Source organism: Neolamprologus multifasciatus, chromosome 10 (assembly GCF_963576455.1).
Source record: "Neolamprologus multifasciatus chromosome 10, fNeoMul1.2, whole genome shotgun sequence".
Classification (NCBI taxonomy): Eukaryota; Metazoa; Chordata; class Actinopteri; order Cichliformes; family Cichlidae; genus Neolamprologus; species Neolamprologus multifasciatus.
The window spans coordinates 16,226,633-16,251,614 of NC_140448.1; the positions used below are offsets into that span (position 1 = coordinate 16,226,633).

At 41.6% G+C, this 24,982-nt stretch overlaps 1 protein-coding gene across 4 annotated transcripts in view; it reads right to left on the reverse strand.

Annotated features, from left to right (window-relative positions):
- Positions 1-24,400, reverse strand: part of LOC146509929 (rho guanine nucleotide exchange factor TIAM1-like) — a 52,402-nt gene extending 28,002 nt beyond the window's left edge. Inside the window, exons 1-10 of one of the 4 annotated variants that reach the window (XM_085174155.1) lie at positions 23,997-24,398; positions 10,118-10,191; positions 9,893-9,998; positions 7,813-8,468; positions 6,711-6,997; positions 5,353-5,625; positions 5,043-5,274; positions 3,538-3,710; positions 2,747-2,971; positions 894-1,079 (exon numbers count right to left, since the gene is read on the reverse strand). In XM_085174155.1, the coding sequence (XP_085030281.1) occupies positions 894-1,079; positions 2,747-2,971; positions 3,538-3,710; positions 5,043-5,274; positions 5,353-5,625; positions 6,711-6,997; positions 7,813-8,461 (2,025 nt within the window). In that variant the 5' untranslated portion in view covers positions 8,462-8,468; positions 9,893-9,998; positions 10,118-10,191; positions 23,997-24,398. Of the gene's footprint in view, positions 1-893; positions 1,080-2,746; positions 2,972-3,537; positions 3,711-5,042; positions 5,275-5,352; positions 5,626-6,710; positions 6,998-7,812; positions 8,469-9,892; positions 9,999-10,117; positions 10,192-23,996 lie in introns of all 4 variants that reach the window. The other 3 variants (XM_085174156.1, XM_085174154.1, XM_085174153.1) reach the window with 3 other exon arrangements.
- Positions 24,401-24,982: the final 582 nt, after the last annotated feature.

Below are 24,982 nucleotides of genomic sequence, written 5' to 3' on the forward strand. Positions count from 1 at the left end.
CAATGACACACAATCGCATCAGGTTGGGTTTCATTCTGTACATTCTGCAGCACTGAGATAATAACTTGGGTTTCAGAGAGGATTTATAGGTAAAATGTTTTGCTTTCACTTTTCTCTCAAGCTTTTAGGATAGTGTGTATGTGATACATTTTAATATGTGGTGTGTGTTTCCTATGCAAGTCTGAATCTCTACCCATCTTGTTAAGGTAAACCGTCTATGTAACCTTAGCCTTGAGTGTTAGGCTTAAGAGTCACAGCTGTTTTTGCACACTTAGAATAAAAAACTTGCCTGCATCACTATGACAGAAAGCAGAAATAATGTAGGTGTTCATTTCACATTTTTGATGCTACCAACACATCAACTTTGAGAGCTGGTACTTACTTATATCTACTTAAATTCCATCACTTAAACAAAATCTTTATAATAAGAAAATTATTGCTATAATTCGCTTGTTCACCAGTTTTAATGTTGGGGCTAATTGCGTGTTACAGATAAAAACTCACTCCACTTTACAGTGCTCGTGCTAACTTTGGGCCTGAGAATCAAACCAGCATACCTGGTTTGTTCGTTTGTTTCATAACCTTGGGGTATATGGCAGTATCTATTTCTTTGAACATTTGTGAGGCAAGCAGAAATTCTTGCTTTCAGTAGGCGTATGTGACAAGGCACTCACAGGCAGATAAACACACCCACTCTTCAAGCTGGGCTGTTATTGAGGGTCGACAGTTGGAAACCTCTCATGCAATCTCTACACGGAACATGTAGAGACACGTGAGTTTGAGTTTTCAGGTTTGGATTCATGAGCTCCGATCGAGTTTACTAGAAAAATCGCAACCTGAGAAACACCTGGAGTGAATAGTCAGATACCAGCACTAAACATTTCTAATCATACCAGTGCATGGAAGGAAGAAACAGAGAAGATTCCCAGTCGTCCCATGGCAACTTTTGTGGGACGTGACGCGAAGCCCAGGAGGCGTTTGGGATTGGGAGGTTCACCGCCCTGCAGACTCGCCAGGTAGCAGCGGCAGCGGAAGAGATCTATGTGAAATCTCTCCAAGTTCTGCTCCCACAAGAAGATCTATAAGCAGCAGAGATTACAGAGTAAAAAGTTAAAGTCATGCGTTTGTGATTATGCAATATAAACAAACTTTGCTGATGAGATCCAGATTTATTCAGTTTTTTCTCTAATGAGAACAACAACAAAAAATAAAAAGATAAAGAACTGACGTTGTGTTAGGTGGTTATTCGGCTGTTTCAGGAGAAGTGAGATGTGGGAGTACTGCAGCCCCTGTGGAGAGGTATTACTCACCAACACAGCCCCCACCAGTTGGTGACCTGCTGTTCTATGTGCAATGTATCACAGGGTGGGCCGTGGGAGGTGAAACACAGGGACACACACTCACAGTGAAACACAAAACTAGACTTAACGCTGCATTAGTTCCCGTGGTCACCTATGTGGAAGTGTGAAAATATTAACACAAACAAAAAATATAAAGAATTACGGAAGTAGAAGTTTTAATGTTTTTTCACATTTGTTTGTTCCCCTCACCTCTCCTCAGATTTATTTATAAAGTTTACATAAATATGTACAGATAAAATAAATAAATATAATTATCATACAAATAATTGCAACAATTCTTTTGTTTTATATGTCATTATATTTCCACACTTTCCACTTTTTGATCTTTTATTTTTCTTTATCTATGTGGTTAATCCCCATTTTCTTTTTTTCCCACAACTATATCCTTATTGGCAGCTCCGTGACTCAACTGAAAGAAGTCAGTCAATGACAAAAACCCTGCTTGAGGCTTGTTTTCTTCTTTGATGCCACAGTTTCAGTTACTATGTCTTTACAGCAGGCAATCAAAGTGCTTCCTTTTAAATTGCAGCTCTTTTACTTGATGAGGATTAACTGCTTTCTAGTTCCTTTTATGTTACATATAACAAGAAATAGAAAGAGCATTATGCAACAACACCAGTATAAAGACAGATAGACTTGCAAAGACTTGCTAGGACAAGGAGGCTTATTGTTAATGACCACACTTCTAGGCTTTTTTTCTTTTTAAAGATTTTCCAGTCAGTACTGGCTACCATCACCAGCAACTCCAGACATCCTGCATGGAATAAGCCTAAATCAATGTTCTTTTGAAACTGAACAAAAACGGGTTCTGGAAAAGATTTGAAAAAGTTGCAATGTTCTTAAAAGACCTCTTGAATCAAAAAAAGATTAGCCAGGTTTACCTGTGTGCTATGTGTCTGTATGCACTGCGTGCAAGTGGACTCGCATGTGTTTCTAAATGAGCTCCAGCTGGAATAAGTGAAACCATTTTTGGTTGGAAAGGCTGCTTTAGAGCATTTTTGCCTGGATGACGGCATGCTGTAAAGATGATTTAGTGCCATGATTTCAGTGCCTGAGATCGTTGGTGCAGTTTAAGTCACAATGATGTGCAACTATAAACCGCCTTCAGGTGTTTTCATTCAAATTAACTGGAAGATAAAGAGGTGAGGACGGTTTTTAGCCATGAGATAACAAACCTCCCTACAGTCACATTTTATGGGCATAAAGTGTTATTAATTTGCAATAATATGACAGAATTAAAGGGCATTTGTCTCATAGGTGTTGTTTCTGTAATGCTCCACCACCTCATGTACAGCTTTAATCTGTTTGACCGCTTTCAGTATGTCAGAATCCTTGACACTTAGCTCCACTTTTAGCCCCAAACGACCACCCGATTGACCCCATACCTGCTCAAGTATGGTCTTTCTCTTCTTGCCATCAGTGACAGTGGACAACTGCATGTCTCCCATTTTCTTCATTTTCTCATCCATATCAATCTTCTGCTCCAGCTTACGGATTTCAGTTCGCAGCAATCGCACGGTGTCCTCCCTGTGGTGCTGCCGAGCAAGAGCAGTAGCACACGCCGAGTGGATCGCCGTGATCCAGTTTTCCAGTTCTGTTTGGCCTGATGTCTGAACAGAAGGAAGGGACCATGAGAAAGTGGGTAACGATAGTGAGCAGATAAAATAAAGAAACTGACAGCTGAAAGAATTTAATCATGACTTCCAATATCGGCCTCTGGGAGAAAATGGTCATTATAATCTCATCATCATTTTATTACTTTCTTCCCATTCATGAATTAAATGTCAGTGAGGAGAGCTGTCATGAATATAAATAGACAGATTTTAATATTACACAATGGTCAGTCTGGTGGATCACTGTCACGGTGTGACAGCGTGGCCTTTAAACATGTCAAACATAAACACAAGGACACAGGGCCGCCTATCTCCAGCACATGATGAACATGTATTGGTGTGCCACACGCAAATCCCCAAGAGGAATTGCTTCCAATTTCCCGTTTCTCTTTATGTTTGATGCTGGTATGTACAGTAGCACCAAATAACAAAGACAGGATATAAAAACACTGAACCTGTATGCATGAATGCCAACCTGATTTAACTTTAACTTGCATAAAATATTGTCATGCCAACTCAGCTTTAAGAGTAGCCGATGTTTTAAATTCCAGTGCCTCTCTCACCTGGAAGAGAAAAGCATCTCCCACTGAGTTGCTGAGACAGAAGACAAAGTCTTTCTTGGGATGCTCAGGTACAGCTTGGACAATGCTGTTCTCCACCCACAGCGCGTGTTTGTGAACGCTGTTGTGGTCGATACCTGAACGGCCATCGTATTCATACAGGAATAAGGTGCAGCCTTGAAGAACGCACAAAAAGAAAGGAGTTAAAAAAAAGACAAAAATATGTTTTTTTGTTTTTGTTTTTTTTTTACAGAGGTTATAATAAATACCGTTAAATCAATTTAAACATCCTCCCTTTCCTGAACTTTATTTAAACAACGATTATAAAACGTAATAGTTTAATACATGAACCTATTTTTGTTGTATTATCAGTACAACTAAACCTATAAAATTACATTATGAAGATAAGACTGATTTATTTTTAGCATGATGCATAGAAGAGATGCTCTATCTTATGCATTTCAACAGGATTGGATTAGGCATGGATTTTGCCGTAAAATTAAATTGTGATGAAGCTGAGGGGAGAAAATGCATTGAAGAGCGTGAGAGAGGACAGCAGAGGTGAAAACCAAGGGCAGGGAATGTGTTAAAGCTTATATGAATGTAGTCTAACAGCAGAGAGTGTATGGAAGATTAAACAGCTCTGGGTTGGTTATCTGAATGAGATTAAGATTATTTTCTTAGTTGCAGAAGCATTTGAAACCCAGCCACAGAGGCCACAAGCCAGGAAGCTCCTAGTGTCGGTCGGATTGCGGCAACAAGTTCATTCAACTTAAAATCTGTGCCAACTCAAACATGTGGCACAAGAGAGGTGTTAAAGAAAGGAATGCACATAGGGTGGAGTGGGTGGAGACAAATGTCAAGGGTAATGTGTGAGATAAGGATAGCAGCAAGACTGAGAGTGAAGGTTTACAGGAAAGTAGTGAGGCCTGCTATGATGTATGGTTTGGAGACGGTGGAACAGACACAAACACAGGAGACAGAGTTGAAGATGCTAAGATTTTATTGCTGGAAGGAGAGAGAATAGAAAGATTAGAAATCAGTAGATCAGCAGGAGAGCTCAGGTTGGATTTGGACATGAAGTTCAGGAGGCAAGGCTGAGATGATTTGGCCATGTGCAGAGGATATTTTGGAAAAATGATGTTGAATAAGGAGCTGCCAGGCAGGAAGGAAAGAGGAAGACCACATAGTAAGTTCATGGATGTAGTGAAGAAGGACATGCTTGGTTTGCGTGACAGAGGAGGATGCTAGAAATAGAGTAAGATGGAGGCAGATGATCCAGTGTGGTGACCCCTAAAGGCAGCAGCCAAAAGAGTAAAGGTGCAGAAGCATTTTTACGGACTAACAATTGTGCTTAGTTAAGCATTCATAAAGTACTCTGACTGAAGCTGGATGGACCCCTGCTGCCTTACAGTTTCTGCCTTTCTTTTTTTGTGAACTATCAGTCACACGCAGGTAAAATCCAACACAAACATTAAACATAATAGTGCTGAAAATCTGTGCAACACCTTTCAGAGAAACCCAGTATTGTTTCCACTTGCGTCTCGCTGCAGGTTCCACCTTCTTGTTTTTCTTATGAACCAGGAAGTTCTTCACAGCCAGAGTCCCTGCTTTCCTGACTGTGCCGTGTGCACAGCTAATCAGAGTGTCCGGCGGATACATACTACTGAGTGTGCCGCTACTCTGCTCATCACTTACAGCAGAGCCTGCCTCCTCTGTGCAGTCTCGGCCCCGATTTGTCTGACGAGAAAAGATTAAGGAATTAGAAATACACGGAATTTACCTATATTTTAATAACATAGGAAAAGTGTAACTAACCCAGGCTTGATTGTCTAGCTCCTTCCGGAAATTTTCATAAACTCCCCCCTTGCCTCCTTCGCCTCCTCTTCCGTCAGCTCCTCCAGCACTGCTGCTCCCACTGTCGCTGCCATTAAAAAAACTGCCCTCTGTAGCTGAGTACACTGAAAAAGAGGCAGACATGGCCTTACACCGCCGGGAGAGCAGTTCTCCTTCTCCATCTATCTCAGGGGCAACGCCATCAATCCCACTGTCGCCATACTCGCTCCCCTCGCCTAAAACACCAGAGATGTCCTGTCATCCAGAAAAACAGGGTAGAAACAGATTAAGCATTATTAATGGACGGAAACTGATTTATTTGCACAAAATCAGACAGAGAAGTAACAGCTTCAATCTGCATAACACAAGACGTTAATTCTTTCACACAGAACTGACAGCGTAGGCTGCACAAGCGGTTTCTGGGTTTACTTTTGTTTGTATACATGAGTTGGCAGTTGCATAAGTGCACTTTAATATCCTTTTGTGCTCATTTTTGTATAAATTTCTGATTAAAAAAAAGGCTTTCCACTTTGAGTATGAAATTTTCTGTGCTTTCACCAAACTGAGTCTCCCTCTGTTCTTTTTGTTTCGCTGTGCTGTCAGTCTATTTATATCTAACAACCCCCTCAGCCTGACTAGATGAATTTATAATAAGCACTTATGGCGATCTGCTATCCAAGGGTGCTTGGGGGTTCCGGGAATGCATTGAAAGAAAAGCTCGGTTCAGTATTTTGGTACTTTTTGTTTAGCAACTTTGTTTTTATCAGTGACGCACGGCAACTGGGGAGGCATGGATATTATTATTTATTCTACTAATTTAGCTTTTATGTTTACCTGCATGAACGTTACATAAACTTTACTTTCCTCCTCTTACTCTTTGATTTTATCTGTTTTAGTAAGACGACAAAGAAAATCCTCTAGATAAAGTTCAAAGTTCAAAATGTCTTTGTCGTTCAAAGCTCAGTATGTGAGCAGAAGTCCCACGGTGACTTTCTATCTGACTATCTTTCTGTGTAATCCTCTTCCCAACTGCACAAATATACAAACATGCTTGCATGCTTGGATTTGCAAAGATATAACATGCATATACACCAGTCCAGAGCACACACAGGAAATTCCGCTGGTTGTCAACAACATGTTAATTACTTGATGAACTGGTGTCATGTCTGTGATGCCCCTGAACTTCCTGGACAGCACTAGTAAACAAAGTCCTCTATTATTCTAAGTTTAGAAGTCTGTATTTTTTCCAATACTGGAAAAAAATAGAGCAAGAAGACCTTTACCCTTAGTACTGTTCCATCTGCTTTCAATACTTATCGGTATATATATTCATGAAATACCTGAGTAGTCTGTGCGCGTCTTCCCTGGAAGGTAGGGCAAGGTGTAGCCGGAATACCGAGCCCAGTCAAGCCTTCAGAAAGGCAGTGTGAGCGTCGGCAGGGGAGCGTGAAAGCTCCATACCCCCCACCATCATCCTCTGCTGGAGACATCAAACCCTCCTCTACTTCCCCGTCTACGTCGCACTCGGCTTCTCTGCAGTTTTTTATGTAACGGCTCCTTTGCCCCCTGAAGCCCGGACTCTGCTGGCTGCACAGATGGTCCAGAGACGATGCCCTCTCAGTTGAGCCTGGAACACACACACAGGTGGTTATTGCAGAGCACAGTGTGTATTTGTGGGCAAGGTGAGTTCTGATTACTGTCAGGTACTTTCAGTTACCTCTGAAACATTTGACCTTCTCCATATGTGCCTGTGTCCTTCAGTGAAACGGTGATTTTTCTTGAGTCATTATGAATCTGTGTGTGTGTGAGGCAAACCAATACATTATTCTGAATGAGACGACCACCTATGGCAGTGCTCAGACCTTCAGTGGTCGAGTTACCAGGTACCGCCTGCTGTCACACTGAACCCCTGCATCTCCTGCAGAAAACCAGTTAAGCTAACAACCCTGTGATCAGTTGAACTGATGCAACTGATAGACGGCAGCTAACCTTCAATCAGCAGATTTTCTCAGATCATTTTCTCCCTACTCAGTGAGTGCCTGCAATTTTTCCCACTTCCCTCCCCCTCATCACCTGTTCACTGAATCAAATCAACAGCTATGAACATGTTCCCCTGAACTTTCCCCCCCCCCCCACTTATTAGCCATCACCAGTGTAGCTGTCGTTATTTTTAGACAGCTACATTGTCTTGTTTTTTGCTTTTATTTGTTGTTTTTTTAAATAATACAAATAGAAATCTTGAAATATATTTTAATTCTATTGTATCAGAAAATATGTCGGTGAAGACTTCAAGTCATCAAATAAAAGCATAGGCCCCACATATCCTGTCACTAATGATGTCTACATTTCTGAATGTGTGCATGAGATAACTACACGTGCTTTCTGCAGGTCTATACAATCTACCGGCAAATATGATGCTTTTGCTTCTGTGTACATTCTCACCTGTGCTGCCTTTGCTGCCTCTAGGGCATCTAAACTGCCCCTCCTCTTCTTCTCCTCCATCGACCATCTCCTCTGTGCTGGTCAGATGCTCCTGGCTGAGGTCAGACATAGAAAACTCCAAGCTGTCTTCTCTCCACATGTCTGCTGACTTTGATCGCTTCTTTTTATTACTTGCTCCCTCTCTGGGTCCTTCAGTCATTTGCTGCAGGAACCTTTCCTCTCCAATAGTGTCCCCTTCCCCCGTTGAGTCCTCTCCTCCATCCTGGGCAATGGTGTCTGCCTCTGAGGTTTCGGGAGTCGGCGTGGCCAAGGGGTCATCATCGTGCTGATAGGACTCCGGCCTCATTGTCATAGCGACACGCTGGGTCCAGTGAGGGTTGATGCCAAATTTGTCAAACTCATCTGCTGCATTGAAAAGCTCTAGTCCGTTCTCTACCAAGGACTGAGGGATGCTCGGGGTGCTGGAGGAACGGGTTGAGGCTTCAGAGTTTCTGTGATTCTGCTTCACTGAGGAAGAGTGCCTCGAACGGCGGTTGATTTTCTGCTTGTTGGAGATACGGAGTGAGCGGGTCGTGTGCTTACGGGAGAGATGTCCCGGCACATCACCATGGATACTACTCTCTCCATTTTGACTCTCCACGTTTCCCATGATTCAACTGTGGATCAAGTAATAAAGTTTGCATATTACGTAATTTAGACAACTTCTTAAAAGATCAGAAACCAGATACAAAAGTAGTTTAAAATTCCGTAATGTCTGCCACATCATACGGTATAAGATAATTTATTAACTGCGTCTTTACGTGTAAGCACAAATTTTATGAATTACAGAACGTCATTAGCACACACAAATTGCATAAATAGGAGCTGCCGTCCTATCTAATGGTTAGCGAACAGTGTCAAATTCACAAGTAGCAGCACAGATTTTAGACAACGCACATATCTGCCATCTGCTGTACATGGATGACTTGCTTTGTGGAGATCAAAGAAAGAAGAAAGAGTTTGAATTAAATAAGAAAATTTAAAAAGATTTAAAAAACTTAATCTGTCCTTTCTGTTAAAGGAGGCGCCTGGCCTTAAGATTTTGTTAGTAGCCTTAAAATGTGTTCATTTCAACTACAAAAACTGTCAAATACTCAAAGCAGGTGCCAGACCCCTGGTCAGATATTCTGTACTAGAATATCTATCTACGTAAGGTCAGTCGATTTTGATAAAAGAAAAGAAGAAAAATAACCTCACAACTGGCAAAAGTAGTGGTTTAGATATACAACTTGTTTCTGAATCAATATTAAATTGAAAAATCTGTCTTTTAATTGCAATGTCAAAACATTTAAACAAATATTCATTGTGTGCCATACTTCTAAAAGTAAAAAGGTTTGAACCAGCCCTCTGCAAGATTTAAATTGCTGGTAATGAGGTCCATCAGTGTGCTGCATGAGAGGTTTGATGGCACATTAAAACTAAAGTATCAGTGGTCTCATTTGATTTGCACAACATGCTTGGATGTGTACAAACATTATATAAAAGGTTTGTTAAAAGTTTCCTACTTTTCCATTTTATCCCAGCCTGCTGTTCATAATGCATCAAAATCTTCTTTGCTTTTCTAAGTGCCTATAAAATCTTCAAAAAAATTAAATAGCTGAAGTTATAAATCTCTCAACTCTGACTAATTTAAGTGTTCTGCCATTGCACTTTTGAACTCCAACACAAATGCACTGCAGCGCCTTTTCTCCCTGAGCAGTGTTCAAATTATGCACTAGCTATATTCCCAACACAGAGAATCAAAACAATCAAAGAAATCACTTTAGAGCCGCGTTATTTTCATCATGAAGTTATCTCAGCAGCCCACTTCACCTCAATCTCTCTGTTACACAAGCACATGGAAGTGCTGAGTCAAAGGATGTCGGATCAGTTTGTCCTCAGAGAGTCACACATCATCAAACCCACACCATCAGGTTCTCAGTGTGGGCTCGAACTGCCTTAAAAAGCAGTTGTTTTTTTGCTTGTGTTTAGTCTATCAGTCCTTAAAAAACTATTATTTCTGGAGATTTGTGCATCATTAAAGTGTGAAAACTGTAGTTACCGATGATTAAGCAGCCACATCACCAGCTTCCCCGCATCAGAGCGCTGCGATCCTTTACCAGCTCCATAATCCTCCACACATCCTCATACGGTGGTGTCAGTCTGCCCTGACAGAAACAAGGAGAGAGAGAGAGATCTTTAGCAGTGCTCTCACAACTTCAAAGTGACCTGATGTGTCAAACACACACAGAGAAGAAGTGAGAAGACAAGTAGAAGGAAGGAGTACCTGCCCAGTATGTCACATAAAGCTGGTCAAGTAAAGCTGAAAAGGCAGCTGTGAAGAGTGCAATATAAGACGGTCTGTAGAATATGAATGTGGATGATGAAAGGGAATAAATCACAATGGTTTTTAAGATAATGCAGTTTGACTAAAAAAAAAGACAGAGAAACAAGAAATAATCAAATGCACACATATAAACAGCTCATCAGAAACAAAGAAAAGACGTATTGTCTGAGCCTGAAGGGTTTTTTTGGGGGGAAGGGAAGGGGGGACTCACAAACAACCATAATTTCTTCTAACTCTACCCTGAAACTCACTGCCCACCAAATCAACGCAGACGTGTACCGGCGCGTGCACAAAACATTTTGGGAAACACCCCCTATTTCGGTGCAGACAAAGAGAAGCGCACACACATACACATCATCAGCAAAATGACAGAAGATGAAAGAAGCTATGGGAACGATTTTGTGCTTAAGACTCAATTAAATGATCCAAGCCAACACGACCTAATTTTCTCTAATACCAGCCCTGAGCTGCTTAGAGTAGACCGAGATTTCCATAATGTGCTATGTATAGTGTGAAGGAATGCAAGAGCAAACATGCTTGCTGTTGTGAACATTTGCCCAGTAGTTAGTCTGCTGCAAACGCATTTGACTGCAGCCGGATAAGCCAATAAGCAGGAAAATGATGGAAGAAAGCCCTCGTGTTGCCATGTACAACAATGGACCTTCAAAGCATATGGCCACTGGCGCACTGTTTGGAGCATCTGTTTTGAGATACCACATCTGGTGAGTCACCTGTTTTTCGAATGCAAAAGCATCAATTGTTCCCCCGAGGTCTATGTTGCAGGTTTTAGTAAAATCTTAATTTTACTAAACTTTGACTGCAGCTGCTATTTTTTTCTATTAGTGTTATTGTTCTATATACAGTAATCTTCTTTTTTTTTTTAAATTCTCTGGGGGACAAAAACAATAAGTCAACCGTGTTACAGTTCTGGGAAATGACACAGAAATGAGACTTTAGATAACAAGAAGTAAACAGGACAATAAGAGAAGTGAAGGCATCTGATCACAAACCTGATGGAAACTACAAAGAGGATTTTCAACTCTGACTTTGCACCACAACACCATGTGTGCAAACGCATCCGAGATAGGCTAGAGCAGCGCATCCCAACCCCAGCTGTGGGAAGCAGTTACATAAGCTGAACTTGACCCTGATACAGCTCTCCTGCCTCTCATGCAGTCCTTTATATCTCATCTCTCCTACACCCTCTGTCCCACTGAGGCCGACCCACATGCTGCCCCCCCACCCACCTTAAAAAAAATAGGCTGAATATTCATTTTGGGCTTATGGCTCCTCTGCTGGTTCATTTTTAACAATTACTATAAAAACAGGACTTCATTGTCTCAGCTGGAGTGATTTATAGATAGATAAACATGTGGAGTAAATGCAAATCACTAACACACAAAAACACTGATGACCCTTTCACTGAATTTACATCCTTTTTGCAAACCCATATATTCTATAACATACAGGCTAAGTCGGGAAGGTGCAAAACACACACACAAATGCACAGGGGTCAAACAAACAACACAATCCTGAGTGACAAAACACGGGGGAAATCAAACCACTGCCTTTCCTCTGGCAGTGTACAGTCTAAAATGTTTAGTCTCTTCATTTTTCCTCTTCCCCATGCCCCCCAGCAAGGCACCGCAGAGGGAGATGGGTAACAAGGAGAGGAGGGAGAGCTCTCTGTTAAACCCCTGTAGAGCTGAGAGGTGAGGCGAGGCTGGAGGCGAAACACATGAAGAGGGGTGGGGGGAGGTCGAGTCTGGTACAGACAGAGAGGGAGGGAAAAAAAATACTGGGGTATGAAAAGAAGTTTGATAGGGAAAAGTGAGAAAATGGGAAGGAGGAAGAAATAAAGACGGCGTGAGAGGGAGAGATAAAGTCAGAGAAATTGGGGGGTCCTATTGTTGCTGAGCTTTAAGTGGATAAGTAGACATGTGCTCAGTCTGCCTCTCTTCAGGCTTAATTGAGGGAGCCGAGACAAAAGGGGAAACATAATTATTCGCTCTCTTTCTCTCAGCCTCTCATTCTCGCAGTATATTAACGCATCGAGAGAGTGTATTACCACGGCGCACCGTGCAACAGCCGCCAAAGCATCATTACCATGCACACATGCCCACTCGCAATCAAGCACACACACACACAGAGGGGACAAAGAAAGAAAACTGGAGACAACAAAATTCCATATTTAATATCCGCAACTGAAGATAAAAAAGGTAAGCATTGTCTAAATATGTCACAAACAGCAGCACTCACATCTGTCTGACTACAAACCACACAGGGCCGAGGATTACCGGGACTGGAGGCTCCTTTTACCTGCGCTGCCGATAACAGCTCTTTCTACTGGAGCTGTCACATTCATTGTGCCACATTGTGACTGTTGCATTAGTCAGTTGCTCAACACCTATAGGCCCGCACGTCTATCACCTAACGCATGAACGTAGTTTGCTGTGGCACACGACGGAGTACTGTGGAATAAAGGCAGGCGCACACTTTCAGTCAGACACACCTGCAGGATCCCAAGAGAAATGAGAGCTGGTTTTTCCCAGTCACAGCAAGCACTCACACTTTTTGGAAAAATACCAAAGGCCTGTCAGAACACACTCAAAGGAGACACACCCTACTCTCCCCTGCCAATCTTTTCATCTCTGCACCTGTCTCACAGCACCGCCCTACGTGACACACAGCTCAGCTCAGCAGACGCAAACTGTACGCGATGCTGATGTAGTTCTACACTGTACTGCAAATGAAGCCAAACAAAACATGTCACTTGTTGTCTTTCATCTCGTCACTGTGTTGACTGTATCCTGGAAAAGGATGTTGCAACCAGACACTGAATTTTGTGAATCACTGAGCTCACTGTTAAAGACAATAACTCATCACAACATCGTAGTATTTTACAAATTTACTTCTATGGCGAAGATGAAACTTCTCGTGTTCATTAATTTGTGCAGATCTATCTTTTAGTCAGCTATTACTGATTATTCACATATGTATCACACATCAGGAGCACACAGTGATGAAATAAAAAAAATACTCCTGAGAGTTCCACACTACTTTAGAGTGAGCAAATATATATTTTGGATTTTAAAATATCATCATAATCCAAAGTTATGAAGTCTAAAAGACCAAACAGTCTCTCACATGCTTTTGGGCCGCTTTGAAGCCCTTAACGACACTCTTTAGACGTGCTTCATCCAAAAACCTAAAAAATGATGCTTAAAAAAGAAGATCAAAAGAAATAAATCCAATCTCTGCTAAAGACTGCAACAGTGACTACGCTAAACATTGCTGAAACCAGAAAAGCTCCCAGCTTGACTGACCTTTCTTTACATCTTCAAACTACAACACCCCCCACAAAGCTCTAAAACACATGACGTAATTATTGGAATCACCCTTCCCTGAGGCCTTTCTCCTGCACCTCTCACATTCTTTGAATTGTTACCATTTCTCCTCCCTCTTAGCGGAGTGAGACTTTTATGCTTACTCTGGGGAGTTTAAAAAAAGGGAATTGGAGGAAAATTCAATCCAAAAACAAGTCCAGACAGATTGCCATGGGAATGTGACAACAAGGCCTTATCAGAGGATCTCTATGCTCCTCTTTTTTTCCATGCACACCTGCACACGCCACATGTTAGCAAGTCCGCCAAAATAAGAGCATGATTGGGTGCAGGAAGCCTCTTGGTCCAAATGAATAAGAATCACTGCGGTTATTCACAAGTATGCATCTGTTTGCAAACATAGGTGGGCACATTGTTCACATTTGAGGAGGAACCACGTCTATCTAATGCCAAGACAAGAGTCAGATATGCTTTTGAAAATATACCATTGTTGTGACGGTAGTGCACGCTCCGCCGCACTCCCACAGTTCTTTTGAGACAGGACCGCCTGAGACATCACCAGCAGAATTCCCTGGAAGAGGGAGATTAGCTTCTATTCATCCTTCCGGGATCTGACAAGGCACGCGCCCCAATTCTAAGCTCAAACACACATGCAGATACACAAACAGTGTCTGACTGCAAGCACGAGTCTCGACTCCTTAAATCAAACATTAATTTCTTTTAACTGGCGAGGGACAAATAATAATTCCTTCCTGAAGAGGGCTTTCATTTTGAGGCCACAGAAGCAAAACGCAGAGATGACAGAACAAAGTGGAGTGGAAGGATATGAGATGATTGTTATTCATTCACTATGTTCCCCACTGCTTGTCATCCTCTAACACAGAAGCGGAGAAAATTAGACTGGGTTTTATTTTAGTAGTAACAAAACAATTCCTTAAAAAAATGTGTATGGAAAGCTAGAAAAAAAATGTAGCACAGATTGGCAATGTGACGTAAAAGACTTGAGATTTGGGGTCAGTGTGGCAACCGAGGATCATGTTTAAAAAAAAAGATAAAGGCCAGTGGAATTCACTGTCAGCCAATTCACTCTGCTTGGCTCCTCAAGTGTCACTAACCTCATTAAATACGCTCCTCTGGCTTTCTAAGAGCTTACGCTATATGCTCCTTAACTCAGATTTCAGCTGACTGTCTCTGCAGCAGGGTGCAGTCAGGGATTACCATATTTTAAAGAAGATTTTCTTCTACCGCCCGCTCTCCATTGAGCGAGGAGCCTGGGAGAGTCAATGAAAGTGTGTAGATTTTGATGCTCTGCTCAGTAGCTACTGCTACAACCTCAACTATCAGGAGTCGCTGCATGAATTCAAAGTCAGGAAACCCCACAATTTAACCTCCATTACAATGCAAGGCTTTTACACTAGAAGATCAAGATATCTCTGTATTACATCCAACTCAGACTCTTGTTGTAGGTTAATATGTGACATGATAAGGTCAAAACCACATGTTGTAGCGGACTGACTGGCACGTGAAAAACTACCGTGTGCGGTTTGTTAAATATTAATAAATCATCCCCTTTTTTGCCATTCCTCAATCAACGCTCACTCGTCCTTCCTGATGAGATGGTGATTGCGCAGACAATCGGTTCGCAGTCATCAAAACCAATCAAGTGAATATTCATGTGGTGATTTTCTGTTTCAAATATGTGAGAAGGAGTAAAAGAAATTGGCGTGAAAACATGTTGGAGGAAGATGAGTCAAAAGAAGGAGAAAAAGATGAAAAAAGAATGACGCATTAAATTAAAAATTGGAGTCAAGACGAGGCAAAAATACAACTAATCTGTTACTATTTTCAACCAAGTACAGTACTATACAAAAGTCTCAAATATTATGCCTCCAAGGAGCATGACTTCCAAATGATTTTAAAAGAAGTTCTTGGGTAATAGTTCTCCAGTCTTTCTGTAGGTCTTTCACAGTTTTGAATCTTTTGGCAATCACTAATTTTCAGTTTCATTGTCTTTGTTTGTTTGTTAAGCCATTTAACACTGATCTATGAATCATAAATGGAACCTAACTCAAGGGATCACCAGATATAACAGACAACAGCAAATAATCTTTTTGAAATTGACCCCCTAGGTCATTTGTTACTAGCAGCCTGTTGCAGAAACATGCAATTTATCCCCAATTCTTTTGTTAAATCTCCAAAAAAATGGCAACGATAACACAGGTTGACAGGCATATAATAGTATTTTTGCACCAAGGTGAATCCCAAAGAGCTGTTAGAAAGAAGACAGCAGAAGACATGGCAGGCCTAAAATATTATCTCCACCAGATAAAAAGTCAAGACCTTCAGAAACCTGGTGGAAAAACTCCACTAAACACCTGACTCAAGACCTGAGAGATGCATCGTGCCCTTCAGCTGATTCATCTACAGTTTGCCAAAGCCTCATCAGAAACAGTCTCAGTCCAAGGATAGCTGTCAAGAATACATTTTTAACTCGGAAAAGACACCAGAACTTGGCTGAAAACAACAGGAATTACAGAGTGATAAATTCAAATGTCTGGGTTCAAATCATCAGCGACATGAACAGGAAAGGTCAGGAGAGCGGTATCTACAGCTATCTGCAACACGGATGCTCTGTCATGGTTTGAGGCTGCGTTTTAGTCAGTGGTGTTGTCAAAACTGACTTGAATTGAAATTACTAACACATGCAATACCATCTGCAAAGCATCTGATTGGCAGCACTTTTATTTTTCAGTATGTTAATGATCCCAAACACACTGCCAATACAGTAAAAGCATAAATATCAGTCATGGCCTCCCAAGAGCTCGGACCTTACCATTAATCAAAGAGTGTGGGAAATTTTCATCTTAACAGAGAACAAAAAAAGGCAGGGAACATACAGATAATAGCTCTGAATACCCTTTAAGAAGCCTGGAAAACTATTCCAAGCAAGCTTGCCTAAAAGGGTTCAAACTGTGTTGACGAATAAAGTCTGAACTGATCACCTCACCAAGGTTAAAAAAAATTATGGCCAAATCCAAACAATCTTTATATTAGCATCTTCAGAAATGTAAGTCAAACCCCGGCACTGCCACGAAGTCACACACTGACACACATCAACAGTCAAAGACAACCACAAAGTGCTTTCAATGGAGCCAAATTGGCGGGTAATACTTCTGTTGTGCTCTGTGCTGGCTGAAGGGACGGTGAAAAAACAGAGCGGCTGAGTGGGTGTGAGAGAGGGATAAGAGGGTTTTAGGCAAAGGTAGACTGATTGAGGTGGGAGGTTGAGACAGGAGGTTGAGACAGGGGGATGAGATGAGAGAGGCAAGAGAGTCTGAAAAAAAAGATGATGATGGTGGTGAAAGGGGGATGAGAGGCTGTTAATGCGGCGAGGAGCTGGTGGAATCGAGTGTTGGGCCACAGGTAGACAGATGAGAATGATGTGTGCTGAGGCGGAAGGAGACACGAGAGGTAAAGAGGTGTAGTGGTGCTGATAGGTCCTGAGGGGCTGATAGAGATGGATGTTGTGTCAGTTCAAAGTAGGCCAGATGTGAACAGACCCGATTTGTTGTCAGTAATGACATGCCTGCAAGACTATCTGAAAAGAGAGCCATTGAAGAGGCCATTGTGTGTGTTACAGTGAGTTAGGATGTGACCAAACCACTGTCTCTAAAAATGATGGGAGCAATTGTTCCAGGAAAACTGGTAGTTTGCTACTGTTTTGATGAAAAAGCTCAAATATGTTTGCAGTTTTTAATTACCTTTCAAAATAAAAGTTGCTTGCAGAAAATGGGAGTTATGCACATTATCCAAACAACTCTGATTTAGGTGCTAATACTGTAAAAAAAAAAAAAAAAACAACAACAAAAACAATTAATCTTTGCACACAAACTGAGATTATCCACATTGATGTAATTCTTTGACTGAGTTGTTTACACAGGACTTATAGGATCCAGTCTTTCTAACAAATATGAGTTTACACGATCTGCTTGAAAATGGTTATTAACCCAGATATGTAAATGGACTTCTGTGCTAATTTCACGCCTGAGCTCAGCGAAATAAAAACAGCAGGATTAAGCTTTAATTATTACAACTATACCAGTACAAGTTTACTTATATAATTGAAAATGATTCAACATGTCGGAGTAATGCCAAGAGAGTTAATAATACGCAAAGCAACACTGTTATCACTCAATTAAGATTACTGCTAAAGCTATAGTACTACCCTAATCATTACCAGAAAGCAAGAGCGAGGCTTTGGCACAACAACAAACTAGGTAAGGCGTAGATTAGTGGGTACCGTGGGAGCACGGGAAAGCGAAAATTAAAAATTAAGGGAAGAGATGGTATTGAGACAAAAGCGGGGAAAAACATCAAAGTATAAACCTGTCAGAGGTAATGTAATGAAATATGTTAGCAGCAGAGGAATGGGCAGCACAGAGTGAGGCCTGAGGGAGTTGGGGGAGGGGAACAGCAGGATTTGGAAGTTATCTTAGTGCATCCGTGCACCTGAGTCAATAGCAAGGATAGCAAACAAAGTTTAGCTTGAAGGAGACACAGGAGACAATGTGTTGCAGCGAGGGACAGGGGTAACTAATGCTCAGGAAGAATGTGACAGGCAAACATCGGCTCACTGTGCCGGCTCTCGGGTCAACACAGGTCACAAACCACCAAAAACAATACAGTATAGTTCTGGGAAACTTAAACCTATACACTATTCAAAGGAATTAGAAGACGAGATCATTCAAAATAACATGAAAATAAAAACACAAAACTATGGCAGTAGCTGAAAATATAAGCTGGAATTTCAAGGCTAGGTTTGCAACACACATACTATAATTTTCAATATGATCTAATTTGTTTATCTCAGTTACCACCACACAAACTGTGGTCTCTTTCTCCATTTGTTCATCTCATGCAGAAACAGAAACATAACTTGCGTGGCAGTAAGGTGTGAAGAATTCAGAGAATGACACAGGGGACCGACGCCCAGTTCTGCAAATTTCACCAGCTGAAAACCACACACACCAGTAATTCTAGCAGACAATAGGTCAGTTTCCCACACACAGGAAGACTAAAATAAGTCTAGGGCTGAAACTAATGGTTATATGCACGACTGAGTCATCTTTCTTTTTTTTTTCTGATTATCAGTTCTAAAACCTGTCATAAACATCATAAGACAGTGGGCTTGTTAGAACATGGATCCTCACATTACTATACCCTGATTCGAGCCAATGGGGATGAGATATCTTGTGACAAACACAACACTGTTGTTGAGACGAGGATATCAACGGCATGTCAGTTACGGGGCATCTCTTCGGAGGATGGGGTTGGATCTAGGTCAATGGGTCCATTTCCTTGGAGTTGATCTCTTGTGCAGGCTAAAGCTAGGGGGTTATTGTTTGGACTTTGAGTGGCTACAGTGAATAGATCCTCCTCTGTCAGTGCATTAGTGACCTGTAAAAGCTCCACACGAGTGCCAGCCTGAGGGGAGAACAACAAAGACAACCTAACATCACGCAGGCACATATGCACACACGTTCACGTGCCTAAAAGCTAACACACCACAGGACAATAACAAAATCACTCAATATGAAAGAGACCTCATAAAGGACTCACCACAGCTTTTTCTTTTCTTACCCCAAAGAAACTCACTCCATAGAACAAAGAAAAGTCAGCTTTGCCTGTAAGCCCTTGCTTTTGTCATTCTCACACGCACACATCATACTGTACATACACGTACATATTTGCACACACCTACAAATGCACACACAGGCTTTTCAGACCGCCTTGCAATATCCCACTGCATCACTTCCAGGTCAACAGGCAGGGACGTAAAGTGCGACTGTGTGATGAGAACTGAGTCGCCTGCCAGCTCTTATGAGGGGGTTGAGGAGAACGATGGGGCCGAGGGAAGGAATAAAGAGAAGAGACAATGGCTAAGTGGCCTGTTTCCTGTGCTTTAATTATACAGCCAGTGAGTGTGAAGTTAGACAGAGAAACAGATTCCAAACAGGAGAGTAAAGATTTCCAATCAGAGATAAAAAAAACAAACAAAAAAAAGATCCCAGGAAGGCCAAATCTCCCAGTGCAAACAAAGCATAAACACAGTCATTGAAAAAGTTCTCTGCACTGCCGCAGTAATACTAGCTCTAAATCCCTACTCAGCACTTCACACACACACGTGCATTTCCACTCTCGCACTCTGAAGTCTTTTACAGCATTTTCCTGTTCAGGTTATCTCAAAGCAAAGCTTCCTTTTTCCATGAAACCACACACTTTGAAACTATATTCTTTAGAAGGACAGGTATAATCTCACACTGCACACATCCTGTGGAGACTGATCGCAAAGGATACCAAATTATACATATTATGAATTGAGGGTGCCCTAGAAAATAAAATCTAACAGCTAAAATGCATTCACACACACGCAAACGTGTTTCAACCTCATCAGCTGGTATCCGGACCTGATGTGTGGGCTGGAACACCACACTGATCAGAGATAATGGGCAGACATGACAAGGGTGGTAATGCTGTCACACAGAGAGTAAGGATTGAAATATTTTATGATGGAGCAAGAGACGGAAAGAGGGACACAAAGAGAAAATAAAGCATGGGAGAATGAGGGAGGGAGTAAAGGAAGGAAGGAAGGAGGAAACTCCCAATTCATCACCAGACAGAACAGACAAAAGGGAGGAAATGATGAGGGCACATGCCAGCTCATGTCAACTGTGAGACACCCCTCCCCTGCTTAGACCCCCTTTACAAATTAGAGGCATCCCTTCTGCTTTTTTTACTTCTCATCAGGGGGTTAATGTTAAGGAGTCTGGGACAATGTTCTCCACCTGATCTGCAGTCCTTAGGTAACAACAAAGTAGTCCTGCTCAACCAGACTAGTGACATTTCATAATGAAAAAGCAAAGACGTTAGTATGACATAATCACGCATAGTCACATATGCATTTCATAATTTCCAAATATTTCACAAGTGCCCAGAAACATCCAGATGTGTACGCAGTATATGTGATATCCTAATGATTTCCAACCTATTCAACTTTAATAGGGAAACATGTGTGACCCATCAACCCCCACTGCACGGTTTATGACATTACGAGATTTTATCAGAGTCATTTTTATTAAATACAACTGAGGAAGTTAAATTATCCAGAAAGAAGAGCTGGGGGAATATTTGAAAAATGTATCTTAGCTTTTGTTTTTTTGCAGCATAAACACATTTTCCCCTGTTCTGTAACTCATCTTACTAACCCACCGATTCATCTCATCCACTTGATCTTGACCCGCTCAGTTTCAGAGCTATGGCCTTTTTTGTTACAATCTGCATTGCAAAGGGATTCCCTCTGCTTTTGCGTGTAGCCAGAACTGAACCAGCAGCGTAATTAGAGAAACTCAGTGAAGCCAGAGAAGAGAGAGGAAAAATAACAACATTCTAACTTCCCCCCACCCTCAGCTGTCAGTTTTCTCTTGCTTTTCCCAAAACAGACTTCAACGATATTTCTCTTCTTACTTGGCTCCAAATGACGGCAACAGACAGTGAGAAACATGAACACACACACACGTAGAAGACACACAGAGAGAACCCAGAGGCGCACACTGAAACACAAACATTTAAACAGCTTGATTGCATGTGGGGATGGTGGTGGGGTTGGTGGGGAAGAGCATAAGCCCCACATTTGTTTAACAGCAGAAATGAGTGGACCACAGAGGAAGAGGGATAAAAGGTAAATTTAGAAAATAAGACACATATAAAGACCGTTCCTGCATCGTGTGTGTTATATCTTTAATTATTCGATTTATTCACTGCAGTAGACAACAATGTGAGAATATCCTTGTTGTTTTTCTTGTCGATGATGAAGAAAAATACTATATTTGTTATTTAATGTATGCAGGAAACTGAAATTTACATGAAAAGATCAGAGTATATAGTTGATTTGGTGATTCTTATTTAATACACTAATTATATCTACGTATCAGTGCATTTATAAAGAATATGTATTAATGTCGTCACGTGAGATGGACTACATCTGAAAGCAAAATTCTCTCACCCCAAAGGAAACTCGTCATTGTTAAGTTAACTTGTTTTGTGATTAAGACCTATCCAAGCTGTCGGTAAATTCAATGTTCTCTCTGAACTGAGCATATACAGGCCTTAAAAGTGAGCTGATAGAGCATGAGAGCAAGTGTATCAATCTGGGTCAGTATGTACACCTTAACAAACAGACACACACTCGCCAACCCAGAGGGTTCACTTAACAAAGTCCCATCCCCCCTTCATGCTCACACACATTATTAGCCTACAGTATACACAGCACCGTGTGGTTGTGTGGATGTGCACATATTTGTTCCGCGGACACACTTGCGTACACAGTAAATGGACACAAAAAAAACCTGAATGGGATAATGGCTCCCTCCCTCCTCTTTTCCCCCAGCTTTTGCAAAGTCTGTCATTTTTGTAAATAAATAAATAAATATATATATAAACAAAAGTGTGCACATATATACGCGCTTACACTCATGCGCACGCAAACACACACACACACACACACCAGTTTTTATCTGTCACTGTAAATCCTTTCACGGATCGCTTCCTCAAAACACCCTGCCAATATTCAACTTCCTCATGGCAACCGAGGCATTGAATTGTGGCAAGAAGGCAAGACAGATAAGGTGAAGAAAACACAAGAAAGCGACACAGAGATCTGGTTTAACAGTCATCAGAAGAAGGAGAGAAAAGCAAATATTAACAGAATGAACACAGTTTTTCACCAAGTTACAAGGCAGAGTGGGGAAATTGATTTGCTGTAGAGCTCTTTGTTTTACAGTTTGACTCAAAAATGTGCTGTGACAGCTCTTATCGGGATTCTGTGGAAGAGAGGCGTGTAACAGTCTCTTTAAAAGTTTGCCTACTGAGCTGTCATGATTTGACTTTATATAACAGGGATATCTTTTGGGGTAAGCCCTTTGCTTGGCTTATCAAACAACCACACCAATATCAAACCATCTACTGTAAATACTGCTGATACGCAGTGAGGCGTTTGCTTTCCCTATTAGGTCCCAGAACAACAAAATGACAGCAAAATGAAAGGATTCCTCACATGGTCTCTGCTGAGTAGATAATTGGTGTTGAGAAAAATCTCAAGCCAACCACCAAAGGTTTTTTTTTCCTTCCCAGCAAAGAAGAGGGATTTTAAGGGTGGAGGAAAGGACAGCAGAGACTACTTGCCCTTTGATCCGCTGTAATTCTTTTGCTGTCTGGATCCTGGCACAGCTGAGACCTCACACCTCCTCTAATGCACACACGTTTGAGTGACAGATGCTAAATATGTCTGTAGTGTTCAGTAGGAAATGACAGTGGATATTTGCAGAATCCCCACCACTGTTTCTGTATTTCCCTTACTTTACAATGTTTCCCTACTTTTTTATCATGTATTGCTGCTGACTGCAACTCTGCTAAGTCTTCTGTACCAATCTGCCTTTAACTGCTGTTCCCTCAAGACTTTCAGTAGCTCTAAAGTCTCCCTCTTTGCCAGTCTCATCCTCCGCTTCACTCTTTTGCTTTTTCTTTTCTCCTCTCTTAATATTCCTACACATACGGACATGCACAGAGCAGGTTGATGTCTTTATCCAAATTTCTCAGTGAATCTGTCTTTCTACATCTTCCATTGTGAACCTTTGATGGTATAACCAGAAATGTCGAGGACTGAGTGCTTTTTATGCTTCTTCACAGAGCACATGCTAACAAGCTTCTGACAGGCCATAATTACTGAAAGCAGCACTTGATCTTTTGATCTTGAAATGAGAGTAATCACACTTTTATCTCAAGAAATTTCATAACTCTGCATCTCAGATCTGTTACAGTATGTGAACGCACACAACCAAACACATGCCCTGGATATAACGCGCCTCACTGTGTTCCCCCTACTCTTAGAGAACAAACGCCACAGCTCAAAGGGCACTGCCAGGTGCTGTAGGTTCAGAGGGCTGTTAAGGTATTTTATCATCATTAAATTAGCACCACTGGGAAACTAGGCAAAGTCCCAACACAGAATTAATGATTGATAAGCTCCTTTCATCGTCACACATAAAATGGCCATGCAGGATTAGCATTTAAGCAAAATGGGCTTTCTGTGCAATTCTCGTGTATTTATTTCAATTTGTGTGTGACAAGAAGTGTAAGAGAACCTAAAGAGCGGAAGAACGAAAAAGGCATCCCCCAAACAGTAACAGAGCCTATACTGTACTAGCAAAGAAGAGTAGTCACACCACATGTTGGTGTAGCACATATACATACGCACAGGTATGCCACAAATCGTATACTCTATGAAGACGCACACGTGCTACACACAGTTAGTAACTTATCTAATCACACATAACACAAAGCCAGTCACCATAGGCAACAGTTTCAACCTCTCACAAAGCTCACCAAACGTCCTCAAAACAAGAAACAGCTCTCTTTACCTTTACTTAATAGGTCCCCGTGCGTGTTACAGTTAATCCCCTGAACTGGTAAAAACACAGCCTGTGCGCGTCCTCTTCAAAAATTAAAAAGAGGGAAATCCTTGCATCAGTGAAACGTCTCCCGGACTCCAGCGCAGCTTTTACGCACACACAGACACATTAGAGCTCATACTCGAATACTTGCTGTCTTTTTGCGTGCCTACACCAGACTGAAGGCTTAGTGGAGGGTGTGTGCGTGTGTACTGAGTGTAAGCCCGCCCCCTTTTTTCTGGTTTCCCCTTTTCTCTCTCCCACATGCGCTCCAACCCAGCCCTCCTTCTCCCCTCTCTCATCTCCAGCTCACTCCCTCTTTCTCTCGCTCCAATTTCGCCTCCTCTGGCTTGCCAATTGACTGCCAGCGTGTATGCTGGGTCTGTGCCTCTAAGCCTAAATGTCCCAGTCCTCCTTTTAATTGCTGGCTCTCTGGACTCGTTCTAAACACAAACAAAGGCACAGTGGAGTGGAGTGGACAAGCATGGGCATGCACAAACACACAAGAAAACGATATTTGCCTGCAAGGAAAGATAGGCTGATATAGTAAGTAATTCTGGGGAAAGATAATAGATAGCCCAAACCAACGCTCTACTGATGGTAAGCTATCAGGAAATACTCATCAGCTAGCTAACTTTAAAAAAGTAAAATACCCTGCAAGGCACATGTGGTTTTGAACAGAAAGGTGAAGATATTGCGTGATGGAGTACATGAAAAACGCATCTCTCTCTCTCTCTCTCTCTCTCTCTCTCTCTGAAGCCTTTCGCACAAGCTGCTGTTGCTCATGTTATGCTTCTGCTGCAATCTTGTCTTTTCTTCCATCATTTCTGTATTTACTATTTTATAACCCAGCCAGCATTCTTATTTCAAGTATCAAATTAAAAAGGATTAAGTCTCTTCTGATGTTTTTGACTATTTTCTCAATTTCTCTTTGACTATTTTGAATATCAAGAAAC